The sequence below is a fragment of the Colias croceus genome, chromosome 20, assembly GCF_905220415.1.
Source record: "Colias croceus chromosome 20, ilColCroc2.1".
Taxonomy (NCBI): domain Eukaryota; kingdom Metazoa; phylum Arthropoda; class Insecta; order Lepidoptera; family Pieridae; genus Colias; species Colias croceus.
In genome coordinates, this window is record NC_059556.1 from 5695489 (window position 1) to 5718719 (window position 23231).

Below are 23231 nucleotides of genomic sequence, written 5' to 3' on the forward strand. Positions count from 1 at the left end.
GACTTAACCCCCATGGGCAAAAGCCCATACATAAAAACGTATGGGGGCATATGAAGAGTCTGGTGTACAATGAGCCGAACCCGATTCCATCTGTTGATATTTTACGACAAAAAAATTATCGATGCAGCCAATAAGATGAGGAACCAATTAACAACTGGGGTGACTACCCCAGTTGTTAATTGGCTCTTGACTAAGAGTACTCTGCGGAAAAGGTTTCGAATATGTGTTCGCAATAGAGGAAGTCATGTTGAGCAGGAACTGTAAAGTTTTTAAGAAAAATAAATTATGACAAAATTTATTCTGATGTTGTACTTTACTAACACTGTCCCATGTTTATCCCCGATTTCTTGGAATCTACGAATGATACCTAAGGTTATCATACCTTTTTACATAGCTAAGAACATGCACATGTTTTTAAAAACATCTGCAGACACATTTTCATAGAGATTTTTTTCAATATCTTTCTTTAAAACGAGTTAACTAAATTACTTTAATGTTATTATTTTTAGATTAAAAGCCATTTCTTTGAATTGTTTGCAGCGATATGGATTTTTATTGCTGAGAATTATTGTTTAACTCAATCTTTACATAAAAACTCAAAAAAACCCAGACCAAATAAGTAAAATAAAAAATTAAACGCTAAATGCGAAGATAAAGTGGCATTTTCAAGAAAAAAATTAAAATTGCAATAACTCTTCAACGACTAACTTTTGGATATGGTATTATAAGATCAAATCAGTTTATTTTGACCCCTACTATACGCTCTTAACAGGAATAGGTCGACTTAACCTGTAACCCTGTATAATGTTACTAAATACCTTTAGTTGTATCAAACGCAATTAAAATGTATTTAAATTAGTGTTTGACAAACGTGTTGAACTTGATATAAATAAATACTTTTATATACTTTATACTGACTATGCGCCCGCGGCTTGCCTGTGAATTCAATTAAATTTCTCATATAAATTAGTTTACCGAAGTAAAAAGTATCATAAATCACTCTCTTGTTTCCTATCTCCAGAACCAAAAATATATAAATCGCTCCGTCGCGTCGCGACGTAATAGAAAAACAAACATACTGTGACATCTATAATAGAGTTTAGTATCATCTAAAACGTGTACATACTTTTACCCTATTGGATAAAATATTAAATAATCATATGATATTATACAAACCTTTTATTTAAATTTATATATTAAACTACAATTTTCATTCTAAACTGTTGTGTTGACGATTCAGATTATACAGGGAAAAACCACAAACTTATAGACAGATAATATTTTACTGTATCAGGTAAATCTTACAGAACAAATCTGCGAAAATAGTCCAACCCACATTCACATATCAATTTGATTACACCTATATTTTCATGGTAATGGAATAAATAATTAATGAGTATTATCTATGAATAGCACAGGTTTCTTCCGGTGACGAAATATTTAAAACTTGTCCAATGTCCATCAGTCTTAACATTTAATTAGGTGTGATAGCCATAAGCGAGTTTTCTTGAATTTTAAAACTTCCATATCTAAATCAAATTTTCAAAAGTTATCTTAATTGGATTCAATATTGCTACACACCTCAGATATGTATACTGAGAACATGTTTTATAATATAATAAAAGACTTCTATCAGAAACAAGATATGAAAAAACTTGAAAAATGTTTTATAGACACAACTTAATTTTTTTAAGCATTTAACTCAAATTTCTTAAATATATCGATGATCCGGTTTGTTCATTAACATTTAAAATATTAATATTTTCTAAAAATATTTTTTTGGAAAAAATATTATTACTTAGATTATTTATTTATTTAGATTATATTATTACTTTTCTCACGGATTGAAGGACGTCTTATCACACATTAGTAGTAAGTAAACATATTGTTTTCTGTGCAAATAAAAAGTTTCTTCCTTATATTATTTTTGTTTCGAATTATTTATTCCATGTTAGTTCACATTTATATTATTGTTACCAGCTTCTGTTTTGACCGTCGGATCTACATAAATAGGACAAACTGGGCCCTTGAAATTACTTTGAATATATTACGACCCAAATATTAACCTCGAACTTTGGTAACAAATCGTCGTGATCATTGATTGCCCTCCAATAAAAATCTATTAACTTCAGTCTATGGGGCCACACTTTCATAACATCTGTCGATATTTGAAAAATACGTAACTACTAGAAATCGTCGAAACCCAGAAATGCATTATTTTATAAATACATTTAAAAAACAATTATTAATAGGTACTATTAATTAGGTAGTTGATTAGATAATATCAACTAATTAATAGTACCTATTATAAATTGATTCAAATTCAAATTAATACAAGAATGTCATAATTTATAACTTTATTATTTACTAGGAAATTCATTATGAAATGGGCATGACTGATGACTCAATTTCTAAAAATATTTTTTCTAGTGTGGTATGAGGTATCCTTATTATTGTTTCACTTGAGAATTGTAAAAAAAAATATTTTTAGAAAAAAAATAGTGTTCGTATTGGTGAAATATTCAGTTCAAAAAATTGAAATTTTTTTTTTGTTAATAAAACCTTAATAATTGTTAGCGAATGTAGAAGAATACAGACATACCAATAATATATGAATAAAATATTTTTGTATAAACTGACAAGAAAAACCTACAAATTAAAAATAATATTTTCAATATTATATTTATTTATTTGCACGTTGATTAGGGTAGACTGGGTACGGTTGAAACAATTTCACTTATAACGATCATAACTTTGCTGTTTATAATCCGAGCGATGAAAAATATATGTTAAATAAAAGAGCATGTATCTGTCTACTACTAGGCGCTATGATTTTAGTTCCATGTGTATTATTTTTTATAGTAGATCAAATTAAAAAAATAAATCCGATTTGTTTCAACCGTCCCCATACCAGGGGCGGTTGAAACAGTGATTGGGGTCAGTTGAATAATACAAAATATAGCATTAAAATATGTTTTATTGTTTGTTTATTTTAAATCTAACGATAATTAAGTAAATCTTTTACAATAACGTCTGCTTTCTAAATATGGTGACATACAAACAAGACAGAAGTACCTACTCCTCATCTTCTGATGATATCTCCTCTTGTATTTTTTTATTTTTTGCTTCTTCGGTGTTACTTTTACATTTTCCTCCATCAAATTTCTTCCTTTTTCCTCTATCCAATCGCTTTTTCACTTGCTTAGCTCTAGTTCGTTTCAATATTAATTCTTGCTCTTTTCTTTTCTCTTCCTTATCTGGTGTGTCAGTGTAAATAGAAAACTTTCCGAGTTTTTGCCTTCTAATATTATACCTTCTATTGTTATATCCTCTATTATATCCCTTCTTTTATTTTCATGCTCGCCAGAGTCATATCGCATTCGAATTTACCTTAGAAGCGAATAATTGTGCTTCTCTGCCACTTTTCGCAATGATCTCCGGTTTTCACTTCCTCATATGCATCTTTGTACTTTGATAAGTCTATTTATCTTCCCGAAATCTCACTTACACGTACTATCGGCATTTAAAAATACAACAAATAATTGAAACAATGTTTCAACCGTACCCAAAAAAAATGTTTCAACCGTCCCCAACTCCTATTTTAGGTAAAATACAGTTATAGTAATTGTAAAAACAATGATACACAAAAACTAGTCACAATGTCATATCCCACAAGATTCACTTCAAACAAAAACGAACATTTAATACTGTCACTGAAATAGATACGCCAATAATTGGAAAAATCTTCAAGCAAAAATACTTACTTTTGGTCATAAAAACACAATAGGGTCTTATAAAATCAGCTGAAGCGCGCGGAGACCGACGCAACATTGTGGTCCGGGTTTAGAACAGTTTTGCGCTTCATTTTCCTCTTGGACCCCTAACCCCCCCACCAACGGTTTGCGAGATATTCGTGTTGTTTCAACCGTCCTTTGTTTCAATCGTACCCAGTCTACCCTACTTAAGCTAATAAACATGCTATATAATTATGATATTTATAAAATAAACATACATCTATTGCGCAAAGAAAAAACTAATCAAGCTATGTTATTCAAAGTTATTATCTTAATAAATACGTTTATTGAATTTTTATTACCCTTGTTAACTAGTGCCTGTAAAAGATTTCACAATCATTTGCAACCGTTAAATATCGAAAACCGGATATTTTTTGTAACTGAATTATATCGTAGACAGTTTGTCTGTAGGCGGATCGAAGGCTTTGAGAGGTATTTAACCACGTTATATGTGTAAAACGTTACGTACCTATGTCATACATTCTACGGTCTAACATACGTGTGTCTGCGCAGGTCAACCGATCATAGGTAGACCTGTCAGGTGTATATGCAGACAACCAGTAGGGAAACTTTATACAAAACGTTCGAAATTACCAGACTTCGACGCATATCAAACGTTCGAAAACACCGCTGACCGCACGCAAGCAATGCGAAAACACCGCACGCAAGCAAGCGTGCTTACAAGAATGGGGAGTATTCTTATATCTGTCAATTGTGATTTGTGATAATACCCTTACGATTCTCGTTAACACGCTTGCTTGTTTGTGTGCGTGAGCCATTTCGAATGTGTTGTATGAAGTTTACCCTACTGGTTGTATATGTATATTGTGGGTGTATCGTAGCATGCAGTGTGACAGCCGACAGCCATAGTTGTAAATATCTCTAGAACATTATACAACCAGTTGCTGAAGTAATTATAATTAATAAAAGTTGAATATTACCTAATTAACTCACATTACCTAACATGTAATAAACCAATTTTAAAAATAAATAGCTTGTTGTTCAGGTTACCTGATTTATTTTTGGAAACGAAAATGTCGAAATTAAATCAAGGCTTTTTTTCATGTGGTTTATTTATAATGTATTATTTATAATGTACCTATGTCATATGTAACGTGTCGGAGTAATTGGTATGAAATATTGTTACGCGTTATTTAGTTTGGTCACAGATAATATACATAGGTACTTAATATTGTATTTATTGGATTGCTTTACCTAATTCAAGTTAGTAAGTTACATAAAGCAAAATTTCAGATTAGTATTATAAAATTATGGACGTATTATATAAAGTTTCTAAATTATTCTATTATCATAACTAAAAAATCCATTATGTTTTAAATATTTATTTTTGTTTATCGAATATTTTTACATAATAAAAGAAAGTTTCTAAATAAATTGGATGCTCTATTCTGTATAAATAATAAATATATATATCTGTTACGTTTATTTAAATCATTAACCTATTTTAATGTCAATGTTAATAATTAATGAAGTACTCATACGTAAAATACTGACCGGATACAGTTGCGTTTGATCGACAATTAGTTTAGATTACAATACGATAATTAATAAGTAATTAGTAATTGCATTCGCACCAATTTCACACGCACTGTGTTCGCATTACAAATAAACTAATTGACATAACTCAAACACATTTGTAAATAATCGAAAAGTAACTCGTCACTACGCAGTTTATATATGGACGGAAAATATTATGTAAAATAATAAGTACCTATTATTAAGTATTTATTTAACCCCTTATTGCATGAATTATTAAGGAGATGAAATAAAAATTATTTTTTTGCAAAAAAGTGTTTATTAGACCTTACATTATGAGATCAAATTGAGAAAAAAAAATATTTACTTATATTATAGAAAATATGAAACGGCGCCATATATGGACTCGTATGCAGTGTTTGTTGTATTTTTTCTGTCATATATGGCTTCATATGCAATTAGAAAAAAGTAACTAATTAATAAAATTAAAATATATTCCGGACTAATTTCACACACTCGGTTGCTAAGCCCCAAAACAAAAGGCTTGTATCCTGAATGCTAAGTCAACTGATATACTACATATACTTTACATAAATCCTATCCTACTAATATTAAAAATGCGAAAGTTTGTGAGGGTGGATGTATACGTGTATGTGTTTGTTTGTTACTCTTTCACGCAAATAGTACTGAACCGAACAATGAAATTTAGCACACATAATATAGAGGGTAACTTGGCCTAACACATAGGATAGGTTTTATCCCGGGAATCCCACAGGAACGGGAACCATGCGGGGTTTTCTTTGAAAACGCGGGCGAGGCCACGGGCGAAATGTTAGTACTTTATATGGATATCTAAATAAAACCCAGAATCATAGCCAACTTATACTTCGTGAAATAGCTTAAAACAATAACATTTGTCATTATAACATAAAAACACGTTATATTTTTCACATAACGTGAAGGAACGAAATTGGAACAATATAGGCATAGCTGACGGACGTTCTTCTTCCAAATTGGGTAATGACTAATCCCATCAGATCGTGCAGAATCAAAGTGAAAATCTAGATGTCTTGCAGGAGATTTTCGTAGCTTTTTTGCGGCAATTGGCGAGTCAGGAATACAAATAAGACTCCAGAGATGTTTCTAAGTTCTTGAGAGACGACCACGTCTTTTGGTAATAAGAGCTTTCCCTGACTTTCGCATTTGCTCTGAAACGGCTAATTAAAAATCATACAGTGGCATATAGCATGAGTCTGTATTTATTGATGATGATATAATATTTACATGTTTAGCATTGAGATAAAAGTGTCCAGAATCGATACTGGAACAATCAGTGAAAGTATCCTTGAATGCATACCAAGCCACATATGACATAATATAGTTTGGACGGAATGCATACGAAGCCAAATATGACAGATTTGGAAAAGTACAAAAAATCATGATTAAAGTAAAAAAAACAACCAAACCAAATGTTTTGCCTTATTTTAGAAAGACTAAAGAAAGAAGTAATATTTTTTTTCATGGCTTTACTCACCGTTTTGATATTGAAATCTTAATTTGAAAATCACGGTTTTTTCCGCGCACCCAAACCGTCGCACGCGCTAGACTAAATCTATCATATATCTGATGGATAATAATTACACTGTATAAATTAATTACATTCCAATTCTCGATGATATGCTGTTTAAGATGTAAGGTAGTTTTTTTAGATATTGTTTATAGTTAGCCTATAAAAAATTCATGAACTTCGTCGTCCATACATGGCTTTGTATGCGGTAAGGGGTTAAAGCACATGCAATGGTTTAAAATAATTATAAATAAATTCCTTGCATATTTAAAACATGTCGTAGATTATTACACAATATTATGCGTATGTACTTGTAGAGAAACCTTAACAAAAACTAGATTTACATATTCTGGGGCCTTAGACAAACGTACGTAACGCCATGGAATAGAAACTGCTAACGCTAATTATTGACATAAGCTCATGACATTTTGGTAATGGTTCGATCACACTACCAACGACGCAGACGACCACGACCAAAGTTCCAATCTTGCCGAAATTTGTTCAAAATCAATATTAAAATATCCCGTCATTCTGGTACTCAGGAATAAAAAAATTCGAGGTCAATTAATAAAAAGAAATAGGGTTTTTTGCGATTTTCGCCGAGACGGTAAGTTTATCATACAATCACCTGAACCAAAATTGTATATAATCTAATTATCTATAAAAAAGGTTAAATACATTTTTTTCTAGGAGCCACCGTTTCTATGAAAAACCTGTTTGTTTATCCATTGATCTCAAAATTTTTTTTTCCAAACACCAATACGACAGGAAATTCTTAAATTTCATTTTTAATTGTGTTTTGCACAATTTTATTTAATTACGACTGGATGAAAATTTTGTTCGTGGTCGTCGTTGTCGTTGGTAGGGTGACCGAATCCTTATGCAAAACATCATACGCTTATGTCAATTTCTATCGATAGCGTATTCTATTCCTTGGCGTTTTGCCGTTTGGCTAAGGCCCCAGCACAGTTAAAATAATCAACATGTCGGATTTGATTGAACTTTTTATTATTTGCTCAAGGCGCGGTGTCTCATATAATTAATTACTGTTGGATCACATTAAAATTTTACGATAGTATAAACTGAGATTCTACGAGGAAAAAAAATTCTTACATATTATATAGTAAACATTATGTAATACTAGCTTTCCGCCCGCGGCTTCGCCCGCGTTTTCAAAGAAAAACCCGCATAGTTCCCGTTCCCGTAGGATTTCCGGGATGAAACCTATCCTATGTGTTAATCCAAGTTACCCTCTATATGTGTGCTAAATTTCATTCAAATCCATTCCGTAGTTTTTACGTGAAAGAGTAACAAACATCCATACATCCATACAAACTTTCGCATTTATAATATTAGTAGGATATTATTGTGATTTGTGTAGGTATAGGAGAAGTTTTCTGCTTATTGAACACTTAACGATATCAGTACTTATTCGTCCTTCTATTCCATATTTACTTAAAACGAAACTTTATTTAACTCACTTAGTAATGATTTATGAAAAACAGTTGGACAGAATATTTCATGGATGGGTAGACAGTTAGACACGTATTCATTAAATTGACTGGTGACTTGGTTCATTCGAATTCACATTTTTTGTGTTTGTACTTTCATGAATGTCAAATTTTTTGATTAGATTATATCTTTAGTATATAATCATTCATTGAGATAAAACTGCTTCGACATATAGCATGTTTGGTTACTTTATATGATTGTAAATCCATACGCCATCAGGTGTTACAAAGTAAAAGTAACAGCTACTTAATATTCCTCCTACTAAATTAACTACAATTTATTATACAAACTAGGGTATTTTCATTGGTTCGTTCATTTATACGCCCCTACGTTCCATTTGAATGGATGTTTGCGCAAAATTACTTACATTTTACGTTACAACACTCACGCGATACAGTTATCGGTTACTATTACCCTATTACTAATAGTAACATACAATACGTATCTAAAAAAACAACATTAGTACCTCAGTGATTGATTTATAACAGCACGCACAAATCAGCGAATTAATGAATCGAAATGAAGTTGATTCATTTGAAAATCATGCAGCGTGATGCATGAGCGATTGTGTCCCCTTTTTTTCCTAAATTTTTAGGTCATCAGTGAAGTCGTTGTGAATTACGCGAAATTATTAACACATATCCAAAATAAAATTAAAGTAAAGAATATAAATTAGATCTAGGAAAAAGATTGTACTTTTAAAAAATTGATACGATTTTGGTCCCCTACGTTTGTTCAAAACAACATTACGCGATAGCAAGATAAGATTTTTATTTTTTTGCAACACGATCAAGCTACCTACTTTTAATTCCGCAAAATTATAAATAAAATTGTGAGATTTTAAAGATAACAAAGTAAATTGATCTTTTCAAAATTGGCACTTGGAAGTCAATTTACAGCTTGTTTTTATCTAGATTTTTGTGTTAATAAGGAGACAGATAAAATTGTAAATAATAATAATTAAAGATTTCATAAATTTAATGCGAAAAGAAACACAAAGCGGATGGTCTGTAGATCTATGAATATTTTTATCTGTATCTGTCATATTCAGGAGTATTTTTTTATCTAATAAAAAAACTAGGGCATTTAATGATTTATAATTTAAATCCCATTAAATTTTTCAGTTACATTTATAATACCAATAATTTTGCCACACCATTTATACTTAAACATTTGAAAATAGGTAAGGTATGTGAATAGTAATTTATACAATTATATTTTACAACATAGGGTTATATTTCGTAGGTACAATAAAAATAGGCCATTAAATATTTTAACTTGTTTACAATTTGAACTTTAAATTGACGTCAATGCGGAATACGGATACTTAAGTTATTTCTGTTTACTATTTTTTTGTTTTTATTAAAGGCTAGGCTCGTCCTTGCTTTGTTCGATTTCACCAAAATGATAGTCTATGCGCGTCAGGCTTTAAATGTTGCTATTGTTTCTTATAACACTACGTTCAATCACAAACATTCACTAAATTCTTCATAAATTGTATCATGAAAAAATATTTTAAAAATAACATCATTGATAAAAAAGAAGAATAAAATAATATTGTGGACCACATATTATAGTCACTTAGTCTGTTTAAAACAACAACAAAAACGATGCAGTAATTCCCCAATTACCTATTTTAATGATACGAATTATTTCATTAATCGTATAACCGATATTCTAGCCTAATTCAATAAATGCAGTACATTTAAATTGATCTATCCGGTACCTAATAGCAAAACAATTAGAACATTACAAAGGAATAACTTACAAAAACTTCGTATTTCTTTTGTTTCAAACATAAACAATATGGACACATTGCTCTATACTATGGCACTGTGGTATAATGCATCACTTTGCTCCTATTAAAAGACAGTAGGTAATAACGAATTGATTACTTGCATCATTGCCTTTCGTTTTTGCTAGGCAGTTGTATTTATGAATACGTTTCTGTGTGAATTTTTTAAACCGATTCGTTTAACAATACGTTAGTTTAACAAATGCATCGATAAGGCAAATTGTGTTTGAAAATTTACAGCGGTCTGAATAGTTAATTTAATTCACAAGTGATTTTTGTAAGCATGTTTTATGGAAATAAAATATTTTTTATACGTCCAAGAGTTGGTTTTCGACTATAATTCGACTCAAGATGGAATATGTTGATTAAATAGCAAGTATTTAAAATACACGAAAGCAAAAAAAGAACAGATATTATGCGACACGTAAATAAATAAAAAAATACGCCTTACTAACAAGACTTCTCGATAACTTATTAATAGCATTCTGTACGCATACCTTCGCATATGAGAAGTATACCTAAATAATTTACACATTAACAAGATTATTGAGATAGTTCCTTTAATAAATACCTTGTAACGACAATTTTATGAAGTAGTATAAGTGTAATCAAACAAAATTTAAAAACACTCCCATTTTCATGAAAATTAGGTATATACAGCCTGTTTAAAATTATTTTTCTATATTTCAGGTGTTAGCATGCCTCGCCTTGGACTTTTTACTCATAGGCTTGGGCATGTCTATCAGCTTTGTGACTATGGTCCTACCTGACGTTCTGGATGCTAAGGAGGGACTCTCACTCAACAAAAGACAAGCGTCATGGTTCGGTAAGTTTTTTTATCGTTTTCTATTATTTTAATGAAATTTGCCTTGACAACATATTATTATTTCTGAATTTATTTTTGTTATTCGTAAGCTTGAATTGATTGTTTTTTAAGATAATATACTATTCGTGATTATTAATTTATATCGAAAACTTTTCAAACCGTAATATTTGGTAATGAATTCCAATGGATATGCCTGTTATAATATAAATGGTCTACGCTTTCAAAATAATAAAATACGTATACAGAGACGTCTGACTATCATGCATTTTAAATGAATAAATATTAATTGTAATGTGTTCACATCATTTGCATTGGTATGTTCTACGAAACTACATTCTATCTCTACGGACTACGACCTCTACGGTCAAAAGTAGAAAGTTATGAATAGTGTGGTACTGAGACGATTGATAATCTATGACCATATTATTATATATTATTACTAGCTTTCCGCCCGCGGCTTCGCCCGCGTTTTCAAAGAAAAACCCGCATAGTTCCCGTTCCCGAGGGATTTCCGGGATAAAACCTATCCTATCTCTCAAGTTGGATCGAACTGCACACGGTGTGCGAATTTTATTATAATCGGTTAAGTGGTTTAGGAGTCCATTGAGGACAAACATTGTGACACGAGATTTATATATATTAAGATGTATAACTTTATAGGTAGACGATACTTTTAAATTGAATAAAGTAATCATCTGTTGACTCTTACAAACCATAGTAATAATTTATAGAGCATTAATAATAAATAATAAATTAACGATAATAAAAAAATTAGTTGAATGTCTATCTCGTCGCAGTTAGTGCTGCCATGTAAATGACCAATAAATTTTTATTAGTGTTATTACACGTTATTAATAATAATTTAGAATTTGTTTACTTAATGATGACTGTTATTATATAATTATACTTTGGCTACTGTATGATTACATTTTAAAGCTACTGTTAATAAAATGATGTTGTTAAGCATTTTGTATAGATACATTTGTTTAAATAAAAATAAATCTCAAAGGGTAGGGTTTACAATAGAATCAGTAGGTGGAAATAAATCTCAAAGGGGTTTATAATGGTATTCGTGGAATAGATTTTTTACTAACTTTAAATCGAAGAATAACACACATCGGAAGATACATCGAAATAAATTATAATTAATTGATTCTATGCATTAAGCTAGTTCGTAAAAAATATATAAAAATAGAACATTCAAATCAATCACTTAAATATTTAATTTCTCACGATCCATTTATGTCTCCAGTAGATTTACGGATTTTGATAAAAAAATAACCATTAATTAGGCAATCAAAGGTTTTTATCTTGAACTTTATATGAGTTAAGAAGTCTTTACGGAATTATGGTGTCAAATTTTATGGTATAATAAAATTTTACAATTTTAATTGGTCTAAGCAATACAAATTGATTTCATCATAGAGGAGTGTATCTCATCAATATCCATCTTTATTTTTACAAAGAGTAGGCTCTTAATGATCTCTTAGATGATGAAAAGTGAATAATGTAGGTAGAATTTCCTAGTAGTAATAAAATAGTTTACTGAACAAAAATTATATAGATCGAAGGTATATATTTTGGGTCTCGATATTTAAATAAAGCATTAATCATAATATTATTATTTTAATTGCCTTCAATGAAATAAGAATAGGGGAAGGATTTAAAATATAATATGATTATTATATAACATACATAGTTATAACAGGATAAATAGTCAGATTTTCTGTATGACTGACTTAAATTTTTTTTATTCTGAAACTTAGAAATTAGACTAGACCAACATTTTCTAATGTCAGCACCACGGATTTAAAATACACTCATATCAATGTTCTATATATATCTAAATATTTAGTTATCTATCCCTGTAACGAATGCACCAACTCATTTACAGTATTATTATTTCAGGTAGCATGGCGTTTCTTTGCCAGCCGCTGGGCAGCATATTCTCAGGCCCGCTGCTGGACTACTTCGGGCGAAAGAAGGCTCTATTCTTAGTAAACATACCGCACTTAATTGCGTGGCTGTTGATGTACTTTGCTTGGGACGTTCCATCACTGTTCATCGCCAACGCATTATTGGGTATCGGAACTGGAATCATGGAGGCGCCTTCGGTCACGTATGTGGGTGAAATTAGGTAAGAATTGTAACCAAATTACATAGTATAAAACATTAAACAAAATCGCCATAATATGTGTGTCTGTATGTAGATCTTTAAAATTAAGTAACAGATTTTGAAGAGTTTTTTATAAGTTGATACTGTGATTCAAGAGTAAGGTATATCATTCGTTAAGTTTTCTACAAAGTTAGAGAAGCCGCGCGCAGAAAAGCTAGTTTTTTTTTCAATGATTACTGTGAACGATTTTTTCATATCCTACATAATAAGAGTAAATTCTAGTACAGCCAGCAAGCGGCTATAGTCAAATTGAATCGAAAACAAAACTTGTATTAGGACAATGCAATGTGCTTAGGCAATGTGTGACTAACGCTTTTTCTTTTAATAAAAGCGTTGCTATTTCAACTAATAACTAACTATAAACTTTCATTGATCAAGTGGAAAATTTATAACTATATCAAATTATTAATTCCCCGTATAAGTCATACTTACCAGTTGGAAATTAATAGATGGTGCTTCACACCGACTTTAAAACCGGCCTTGGCCCAATAAAATGTATTATCGTTATAATATTTAAACAAGATTTCCATTGATTATGTGGTGAATCATTTGTTATTGTCAACAACTTGTTGTTTTTAACGCTACATTTATTAATTTCGTGTTTTAACTAAATTTATAAATTCTCGGTAGTTATTTTTTCATACCGTGTTTGAAGCGTGCTAATAATTAATTTATTTGAAATGTAAACTGATTTGATGAAGATTATTTTCTTATCTATGCTAGAGCCTACTACTTTACATAATATATAAAAAACGATTGGAATCCAGTGTTTCTCATAAAAATTTATTATGCTTGTTATGTGTCTAATAGGTTAGAATCCATTATCAAATAAATATTATTCCTATTTTTGTAGTTCCTTTTTGTTGAGTCATTGTATTATGAACATTCTCAACTTTGTCATAGGTCAGTAGTATAAAAAAATAGATTTTTCATTTACATAATAGGTATAATGGCGAATAAAATCATCCCTATTAATATTATTAAATACTAGCTTCCGCCCGCGACTCCGTCCGCGCGGATGTCGGTCTTCGCGTGGATGGTTTATTTCTCCATTTTGAGTAACTCTGACAATGACATCTTATAAATATTTATTATAAAGACCAACTACGACTCGACCTATAATAATACGCAACGTGTGTTCGCAGTTCTACAGAACAACGTCTATGGATAAAACTGAAAAATTAAGATAATTTTTTTTCTACGTATTTTTCCAGGATAAAAAGTATCCTATTTTACGCCCAGGATAATAAGGTATAATTATACCAAGTTTCATCGAAATCGAACCATTAGTTTTCACGTGATGTCTTCACATACAGACAGACAGACAGACAGACAAAATTTTTTTAAATCACATGTTTGGGTTTGGTATCGATCCAGTAACACCCCCTGCTATTTATTTTTTCAATATTTTCAATATACAGAATTGACCCTTCTACAGATTTATTATATGTACTAGGTAGCTTTCCGCCCGCGGCTTCGCCCGCGTTTTCAAAGAAAAACCCGCATAGTTCTAGTTCCCGAGGGATTTCCGGGATAAAACCTATCCTATCTCTCAAGTTGGATCGAACTGCACATGGTGTGCGAATTTTATTATAATCGCTTAAGTGGTTTAGGAGTCCATTGAAGACAAACATTGTGACACGAGATTTATATATATTAAGAAGAAGAAGATAGATTTAGTATCACAATTTTAAATTATGGCTCTTGCATCATACGTAAGTTTTGAGAAGATTCATTGGCCTCTTAGATTACAAAATAAAAGACAGATGGAGCGTTGCCGAACTAAACCGAATAATTTATCGTCATTTTCAATAAAGCTATGTGTGCTGTCATTTCGCCGCTGCACTGTACGTACACGGTGCTTCTGTGTGCGTGTAATGTTGCCAGATATTGAAAAATTTCCCAAATTTTTCCCCGACTACGGAAAAAAGAGGGTTATGTTTTTCGAGTTTATGTATATGTATGTATAATATTTCTTTGACACGCCCTGCAGTATAAACCGTTGGACCGATTTTGAGTTGTGAGGTTTCATTGCAATGATCTGAATTATTATGTTAGTGGCGGTAGTGACGTAGGCTATATACATAAATGAGAAGTCAAGTTTTAATTTTTATTCAAATTCTTTTATTACATAAAGTACCTGCCTACTAAAGTTATATATGGACAAAATAATTGTATTCAATTTTTTATTAAATAAATTACATAAAAAAAGTTTCAATATTAACTATAATAATTATATATTTTTTTTATTTTTCATAATATGTATATGAATACGAATAGCGGTAGTTTTTAGTCGAGAATACGGGACATTTTATTTTCATCATATCCATCATGGAGTTCAAATAAATTAAATCGCTAGCGAAAAAGACTATGACGTTTTTAAGCTTTATAAAAGTAACAAAATAATGTATTATGCTTATTAAAATAATCTAATAATTATCATGAACCTTTAGTGCACTATACAAATAATCACATTCACGATCGAAAAATCCAACAGCATTACCCTGAAGATCTTTTAACCATTTTAAAGAAAAGAAAAAAGAAAAGAAAAAATATTTATTGCCACATTAAGTTACACACACTTAAAAACTACTTACATTACTTAAAAAAATTAAGTAGAGAATTTACATGGCAATCGGGTCAGACTCAGCCATGCTGTCGGGCTTTAACACCTGAACAGCGCTGATTTTCAGTCTGCCCGTAAGTTTTTATTTCCGAGGCTCACTAAGTCTACATTAAAATACAAATACCAACCAAAAAACATTCTTTACAGTTCTAAAAATAATTTGCATTGTTATTATTAAAAATTACATACGAATAATATATTAAAACAGATTTATAGATAATTAAGTACACATTATTATGATTATATTAAATAAAATAAACACATATCTATGTATATACTTCGTTACTTATATATACTTAAAACATATAAATATATAGAAGGATATAATATTATATTAAATACATTTGCAATCCACAATTTTGCTTTATTGGGGTGTCCAGTTTGATATTTGTTTGTTCAAAAGTATAATTTTGTATTTATGCTTGAACGATATGTATGACATATTAAGTTTCAAGGGTGGAGGAAGGTCATTCCAAATCTTCGAGGCAGAATACTTGAAACCACCCTTAAAACCCGACGTATGGTGCTTCGGTATTACCAATGCATTGCTACTTCTACCTCTTGTATTCTTACCATGGTACTCCTGGGTCCATTTCAATTTTTCATAGAGGTAGACAGGAACTCCAGTGTGTACCAATCTATGTACCAGGCCTGCTAGATGTAACTGTCTACGACCGGCCATCTTTAGGATCCTTCGGCTATTTAGGTAAGGCGTGATATGTGCACGCTTTGGTATACCGAAGCAGAAACGAGCGCACGCATTCTGTACACGCTGTATTGCTCGCTCAGTTTTAGCGTACAAGCGGGGACCATATATCGTATCACAGTAGTTAAAGTGGGACAGAACCAATGACTCTGTAAGCATTATTCTGGACCGCTCTGATAGATCTTGCCTGAGACCATACAAGACTTTCAATCTGTAAAAGGCATTTCTGATAGTGAGATTTATATGATCGTCATATTTAAGCTGTCCATCCAAAACTATGCCGAGATTCTTAGCCCTATCCACTTCAACTAACTGTTTATTATCGATCTTTATTTCCAAATTAAGATTTTTTATTTTTTTTATTTGATTTTTTGTACCTAATACAATGTATTTGGATTTGGATCCATTAAGTACCAAAGCATTCTGTTTAGCCCATAATGACACCCGTTTTAAATCTTCGTTAATTTGACGCTCTGTGATTATTGAATTTTTGGGGTCTATAGGATAATATAACTGCGTGTCATCGGCATACAAGTGTACTTTACAGTGTTTTATGTGTTTTATCAGGTCAGTAGTGTACAGTGTGAATAAAACCGGACTGAGTATTGAACCCTGAGGACAACCACGCGGAGTTGGCTCAGTTCTTGAATAATTTAAACTTCCTTCCTTTTCGGTGACAACAAACTGTTTTCTATCAGATAGATAGGATCTGAACCAACCACTAGCATTTGGATTAACACCGTAGTACTTTAATTTGGCTAACAAAAGTTCCTTATCGATGGAGTCAAACGCACGAGTGAAGTCCAATAAAATCATAATACTACCCATCCCATTATCACTGTCTGATATGACATCATCAGTTACGTGTGCTAAAGCTGTAGCTGTGCCATGCTTCGCTCGAAACCCAGATTGAACATTTGGTAGGATTTTACCGTTTTACCTGTGGTTTTACCTATAAAAATGGCAAATTCATTTTCAAAATACTGGCAACATACGTTGAAGTTTTGTATTCCTTCATATCTGTAAAATTATTATTCGTATTAAAGAAATAAATCAGCCAAATAATCTACAGAAAACCTGTGAAACGATGTTTCATCTTTTTTTTTGTTTTCGGGAACAAATTTTACAGCGTTTTATTATCACAAGACGGCATTTTTTTACTAAAATTGCAAACCCTTTTTGACGTATTGCATGACACTATATGCGCTATAGCACTGGTGCAGCGACGTATTTGTTTTTGATTTCGTATTTTCTTTGACAAGGGCGACGGGCGGTTGTCATGCTCCATCTGTACTTTATTTTGTAATCTAAGATTGGCCTTTAGATATTAGTCAGGACTTGTTCTCGACATGTAGTAGTAAGATTTAAAGAGAAGATAGGGAAAATCTAATGGAAGATGAGAATCACAGCTTTACGTCTAAAATACATGTCATAAGCTTATCTATTACATGTATCTCCACCTTTAATATGATGTTTAATAATAAAATACATATTCTAGTTATAAATTCATCATCATGCCGTTTAGAAGTGTTCCTAGATGTAGATAAAAAATGTATAAATTTAAAGGCCTGTTTCTAGATATCTTTTATATTGATTGACAGATATTCTATTTAAGATTACTATCAATGATTAATCCACTCTGTTAATCACCTTGTTCATATAATATTATCCGACTATTACTAACATATTTTAAAACTACTAATTACTAATCACTTGCACTTACACACTACTAAAATTCATCAGTTATGTTCCATATTATTTAGTTATTTCTTATTAAAAAAGATAAGGTGTCAAAAAATAACTTTATGTCTATTGTTATACAACACGACACGAAATATTTATTTCATAATGTCAGGATAAACAAAAAAAAACTGCCAGCTACTTTTCAAAAGTATGATGAAATGTGTGTTTCCAACACAACTATTTATAGTATAAGATATAGGAAGGTAACATTAAAAGTTTATGGAATGGAAGGAATGTACTTAATTATTATTCTATTTAACTTCAAGCCGCTCCTAACCGGCCCACATCTTACTTTTTAGTTACTAATTACTTCTACGATCTGATTATAGGCCAATTTTCTTTTTACTAGAAATCAAAGTTTGTTTATAATAGGTACCTTATTTACAAGCAGATCTTTGATGTAATATGACTTCATCAATATGTAAATACCTACTGGTAGATACTACATCATATACTACATAGTATAAAACAAAGTCGCTTTCTCTGTCCCTATGTCCCTTTGTATGCTTGAATCTTTAAAACTACGCAACGGATTTTGATGCGTTTTTTTAAAAGATACCTAGTGTGATTCAAGAGGAAGATTTTAATCTATCATTTATTAGCTTTTAGACAAAGCGGCTGAAGCCGTGGGCGGTAAGCTAGTATAGTATATTATATCCATTCACTTATATCACAGTTTCTTTGGTTGAATAAGTCTGTTCACAGCTGCTTCCTTTTAACAGATGTATAAAAACTACATAAAATGAACACCTTTACAAACCCTGTTCATCGGGATTCTATAAAAACGATGTTCTTCTTCACAAATATATTTTATTGCTTTGCTAGTTTCTAATTACTTAGATCGTAGAGGCATTAGTCCGTACAAGTATCTGTTACGTCCTACATTACATATTTACGTGTAAATAAATAATTACTAGAGCTTTCTTGGTCTTTGGTATTAGTTTTTACTCCGACATTTATGGTAGTAAGAAGGTGACAAATTGCTAGAGATATTTTAATCGTGTAATTACTGTTTCATAATCTAGGCTTAAACGTTAACTACACGTAAGAAATATTGCAATATTTAATAGTAAATTTCCTCCACTTATTGCGATTAATATCTTAATTAAATGTTGAAATTTACTTTCAACATAGGTATTTAGTGGATGTACCTGGTTTAGCAAATGGTGGTGACTGATGTCTTTCTTTTTAACTTTATGCTGATGTGACACTGAAAATCGATGCTGAGGAGTTATAGCCTACTAGGTACTATTCTGAGTGACTGAAGTATGGGCTCACAAATCCACACTTTTTTATTATTTCCGTATATAATTAGTAATATGTACTTATAGTATATATAATACCTATATATACTTGTGATTTTTTAATTATTGTTCGTGTTTGCAAAATAAACGTTTATTTCTTTATGATATGTTCTTTGTATGATACTTGTTTTCAGTGATCCTTCGGTACGTGGTATCCTTACAACGTTGACCAACTGTTTCACCTCTACGGGTATGTTCATCGCATATCTTCTTGGAACAGTGCTGACTTGGAGACAGGCAGCACTTGTGTCGCTGACTATACCTATCGCCACAATGCTTTTAGTGTTATTCGTGAGTATTGATTATTTATTTCGATACTAAATTCCTGAATCAAGTTTTCTATAAATGTGTATTTTATTATAGGTTAATCTGAATAGTGTGACTAGATTGTGACGCATAATGTTCGGAATTTGCTTAATGTCCATGTATGATTTTGTTTCATTAATGGCAATATTTTTCTTTATGTAGATTATTGGATTCAACATTTACATTTTTATGTTACGTTTTGTGTTATTTTTATACCACATTAGAAATACCAACCGGAAACTATATACATTACGAATAAAATAGCTCGTCTATGATTCAAATAATGTTAAAAAAAAAACAGATCTAAATAAACACCACTGTGATAGCGATAGCTATGTTAATTTAACGAGTCGAAACGTTCTCAGGTAAATTCCTCACAATTCCTAACATAAAAAGATAACCAAACCGCTAGATGAGTCCACATTAACCTTTTTTTAGGGGAAGTCGTATCACCCGTCAAACCCGTTTTAGCCACTTTTTAGATAGTTTCAAACATGGACACTCCATTGTTTTATTTTAAGCCCAACTTCAAGGACGCGACGAAAGAAAAAACGAATTTAAATGTATGGACAATAACCTCTGAAATTATGTTAGAGCTTAGGTACAATATTAGTTAGAATGAGTCTTCAACTTGCAAGTGGCTAGTAAAGGCCAGAAATTAATTTTAGACCGTATTATTCGTATACTAATACAAAGGGCGGCTATAATAGAAATTATATACAAAGACCTAATTATTGTGATATAATTATTATTTGTGCTTAAAAAAGTGGTTATTCCAAAACCATGTTCCAATAGTCATAGTATATTATGACGTTTTTCAAAATGTTGCAACATGCTAGAATCTACATGATAAAATAAATATTCCATTAGGGGAAGTGGTATTTTTTATCGCATTAACCTTTCAAATAAAAAATGTTTGTTTTAGTAGATTTTTAACATAAAGTTGTTGCTAATCTATGCAATATGCATATTTGAACAAACAATATAAACAACAACTATTTAAATACGTTTTATTGTGGTTGCACTTTTTCCTGTAACATCATTTCCATTATTTTTTACATTTTTATGCTTCCGTATTTATATAAACATGGAACTGTATAAGAAGGAACCGTTGGAGATCTTTCAACATTAACAAAAAAAAAATATATTGCCCGTCACTTTGGTCTATTCGGTTTATCATAGTTTGTAACAAAATTAACATCCAATCCGTATAATTTAATCTATAAAAATGTACCGTCTTTGTAGATAACATAAAAATCCACTTTGTTTAATCTAAGGTCGGTTGACAGATAATCTATTAGATTCAGTGTTTCAAAACCAGCCGACCTTGTAAGGGTTTTAAAAACTATCTAAACATTATCTATTTCCAAATAACACTTCATTATAATATGATGATTGCTATAAATTTGGTACTTTCAAGGCCCGTTATAGAATTAAAGGGACTGTTATCTATTTTAATCGGTTTAGATTTATGATGATATAGTCAATATGTATTATGATGATATAGTCAATATGTAGAATAGAAGAATCAAGGAATTTAATGCGAAGTATTTAAACATTTGTCCTCATATTATCTAGCTGTAAGGAGAATTTAAGTAATTTTACATTATAAACAACAGAGCACTATTTACAGTAAACATTATGAATTCTAATATTACTGACTACCTATTTAGATTCTGCAACTTTAGTCTTTACTACCTATATCATTATAATATGAGTTCTACCTCTGACAAACAAACAGACAACAAACATGTCTATTAGAATAAGCGGCAGGTGGTTATTTTAATACGGTATAATAAAACGAAAACAACAAAAAAGCAGAAACCTTTTTTGTTTACATATTTTTAACACAAATAATATAAAGAGGAAAGGTTTGATCATTTGTTAATGCCGATTAAATTAAAAAAAACTACTCGACTCATAAGTAACTTTTTTATCCCGGGTCAACGAGGGTGATGCCCAAACATTTAAAATTTTGACAAGAGTGACATCGCAGCATTGTTTTAGGCACTATAATTTTGTTAACAAACTTAAATGCAAACTACTTTTTCAGGTCCCTGAAACTCCAATTTGGCTGATGTCCAAGGGTCGCCAGAAAGAAGCTCTCCGTTCACTGTGCCGTCTTCGTGGCTGGGCCCAACCTGAAGACGTGAAAGAGGAATTCGACCAGCTCGTACAATACAATGATATTCTACAGCAGTGCGTTATTTGCGTCAAAGAAAGGCGATCAGACTTAGATCCTTGTGAACATAAGAATTGCAATATTTTCAAGAGGATCGTGTTGAAGTTTAAATACGTATTCTTTGTAAAGGAGACGATGAGGCCTTTTACTCTTGTCATGGCGTATTTCTTTTTCTTCACACTGAGCGGCTTGCTACCCGTGCGACCGAATATGGTAAACGTATGCAGGGCCTTAGGAATGAAATTTGACCCTAAAACTATTGTCGTAAGTATAAATAAATACATTTAACAATAAAAATTATTCAATTGATCTGGTGTGCTTATTGTAGGTTTTGTTTAATTAATATGATATCATCGTTGCATTGCATATAATTTCCATTCAAATGTTAGAGATTCCTTTATTATCATAGTATAATTATAGTGCAACATTATAAGAATACTAAGTATTTCTATAAGGAGGTTCTCAATTCGACCGGTATATTTTTATATATGTACACCGATTTCGCCGAGGTTTCTGAACCGAAAATAAATCCTAATAACCTTTCCTTTTTCACATTATTTACATCAACCAATTTTTCATTTCAGGTCGTCATTGGCGTTGTATTTATTGTGATGAATCTCCTCTCCGCAGCGATAGTTAAGATAATAGGAAAACGAAAATTAGTCTTATCGTCCCTATTTGCTACAGCACTCTGCAGCTTAGCTATAAGTCTATACGCACGTACAAGTCTTCCAGCAAATGTGTTCTCGTATGAAGCTAGCACGTTCCCGGATAAGAAGGAACTCCTGCCAGTATTTCTATTTATGATGTTGGTGTCGTTCAGCAGTTTGGGAATACCATGGGTGCTTCTGTCAGAGGTCTTCCCATTTAGGTAAGAAATAATTACTATCGTAGGTATTTTTTTATTTTATTAGGTACCTATATTGAGTTACCTGTTTGACTATTAGCTCTCCTTTTCAAAGAAGCATTTATAATTTGTAACATAACCATACGTATTTTTAATGTGATAGTCACTTTAGCTCAACTTTATCATAAACGTGAACGTAGAGGGGTTTATCAATAAAAAATGTTATGTTTTATCAAGATGGAGTTACGCTCAGAGCGTGATTCCCGATATATTGTAGGGCATAGAGCAGTTGCATTATATACATCTGTTGACTGTTCCTTCTGTGTCCTGCCAGACTTATATTTTTTTGT

At 31.3% G+C, this 23231-nt stretch overlaps 2 protein-coding genes across 8 annotated transcripts in view; one reads left to right on the plus strand and one right to left on the minus strand.

Moving 5' to 3' along the window:
- The window catches only part of LOC123700808, a 535837-nt gene that overhangs the window by 401215 nt on the left and 111391 nt on the right, over positions 1–23231 (minus strand). The gene's annotated exons all lie outside the window — the stretch shown is intronic.
- Positions 1–23231, plus strand: part of LOC123700791 (facilitated trehalose transporter Tret1-like) — a 54863-nt gene that overhangs the window by 30910 nt on the left and 722 nt on the right. For all 7 annotated transcript variants that reach the window (XM_045648120.1, XM_045648121.1, XM_045648122.1 and 4 more), the window contains exons 3-7: positions 10856–10991; positions 12900–13128; positions 19681–19837; positions 21906–22298; positions 22619–22905. In XM_045648120.1, coding sequence (XP_045504076.1) covers positions 10856–10991; positions 12900–13128; positions 19681–19837; positions 21906–22298; positions 22619–22905 — 1202 coding nt within the window. The remainder of the gene's footprint in view (positions 1–10855; positions 10992–12899; positions 13129–19680; positions 19838–21905; positions 22299–22618; positions 22906–23231) is intronic.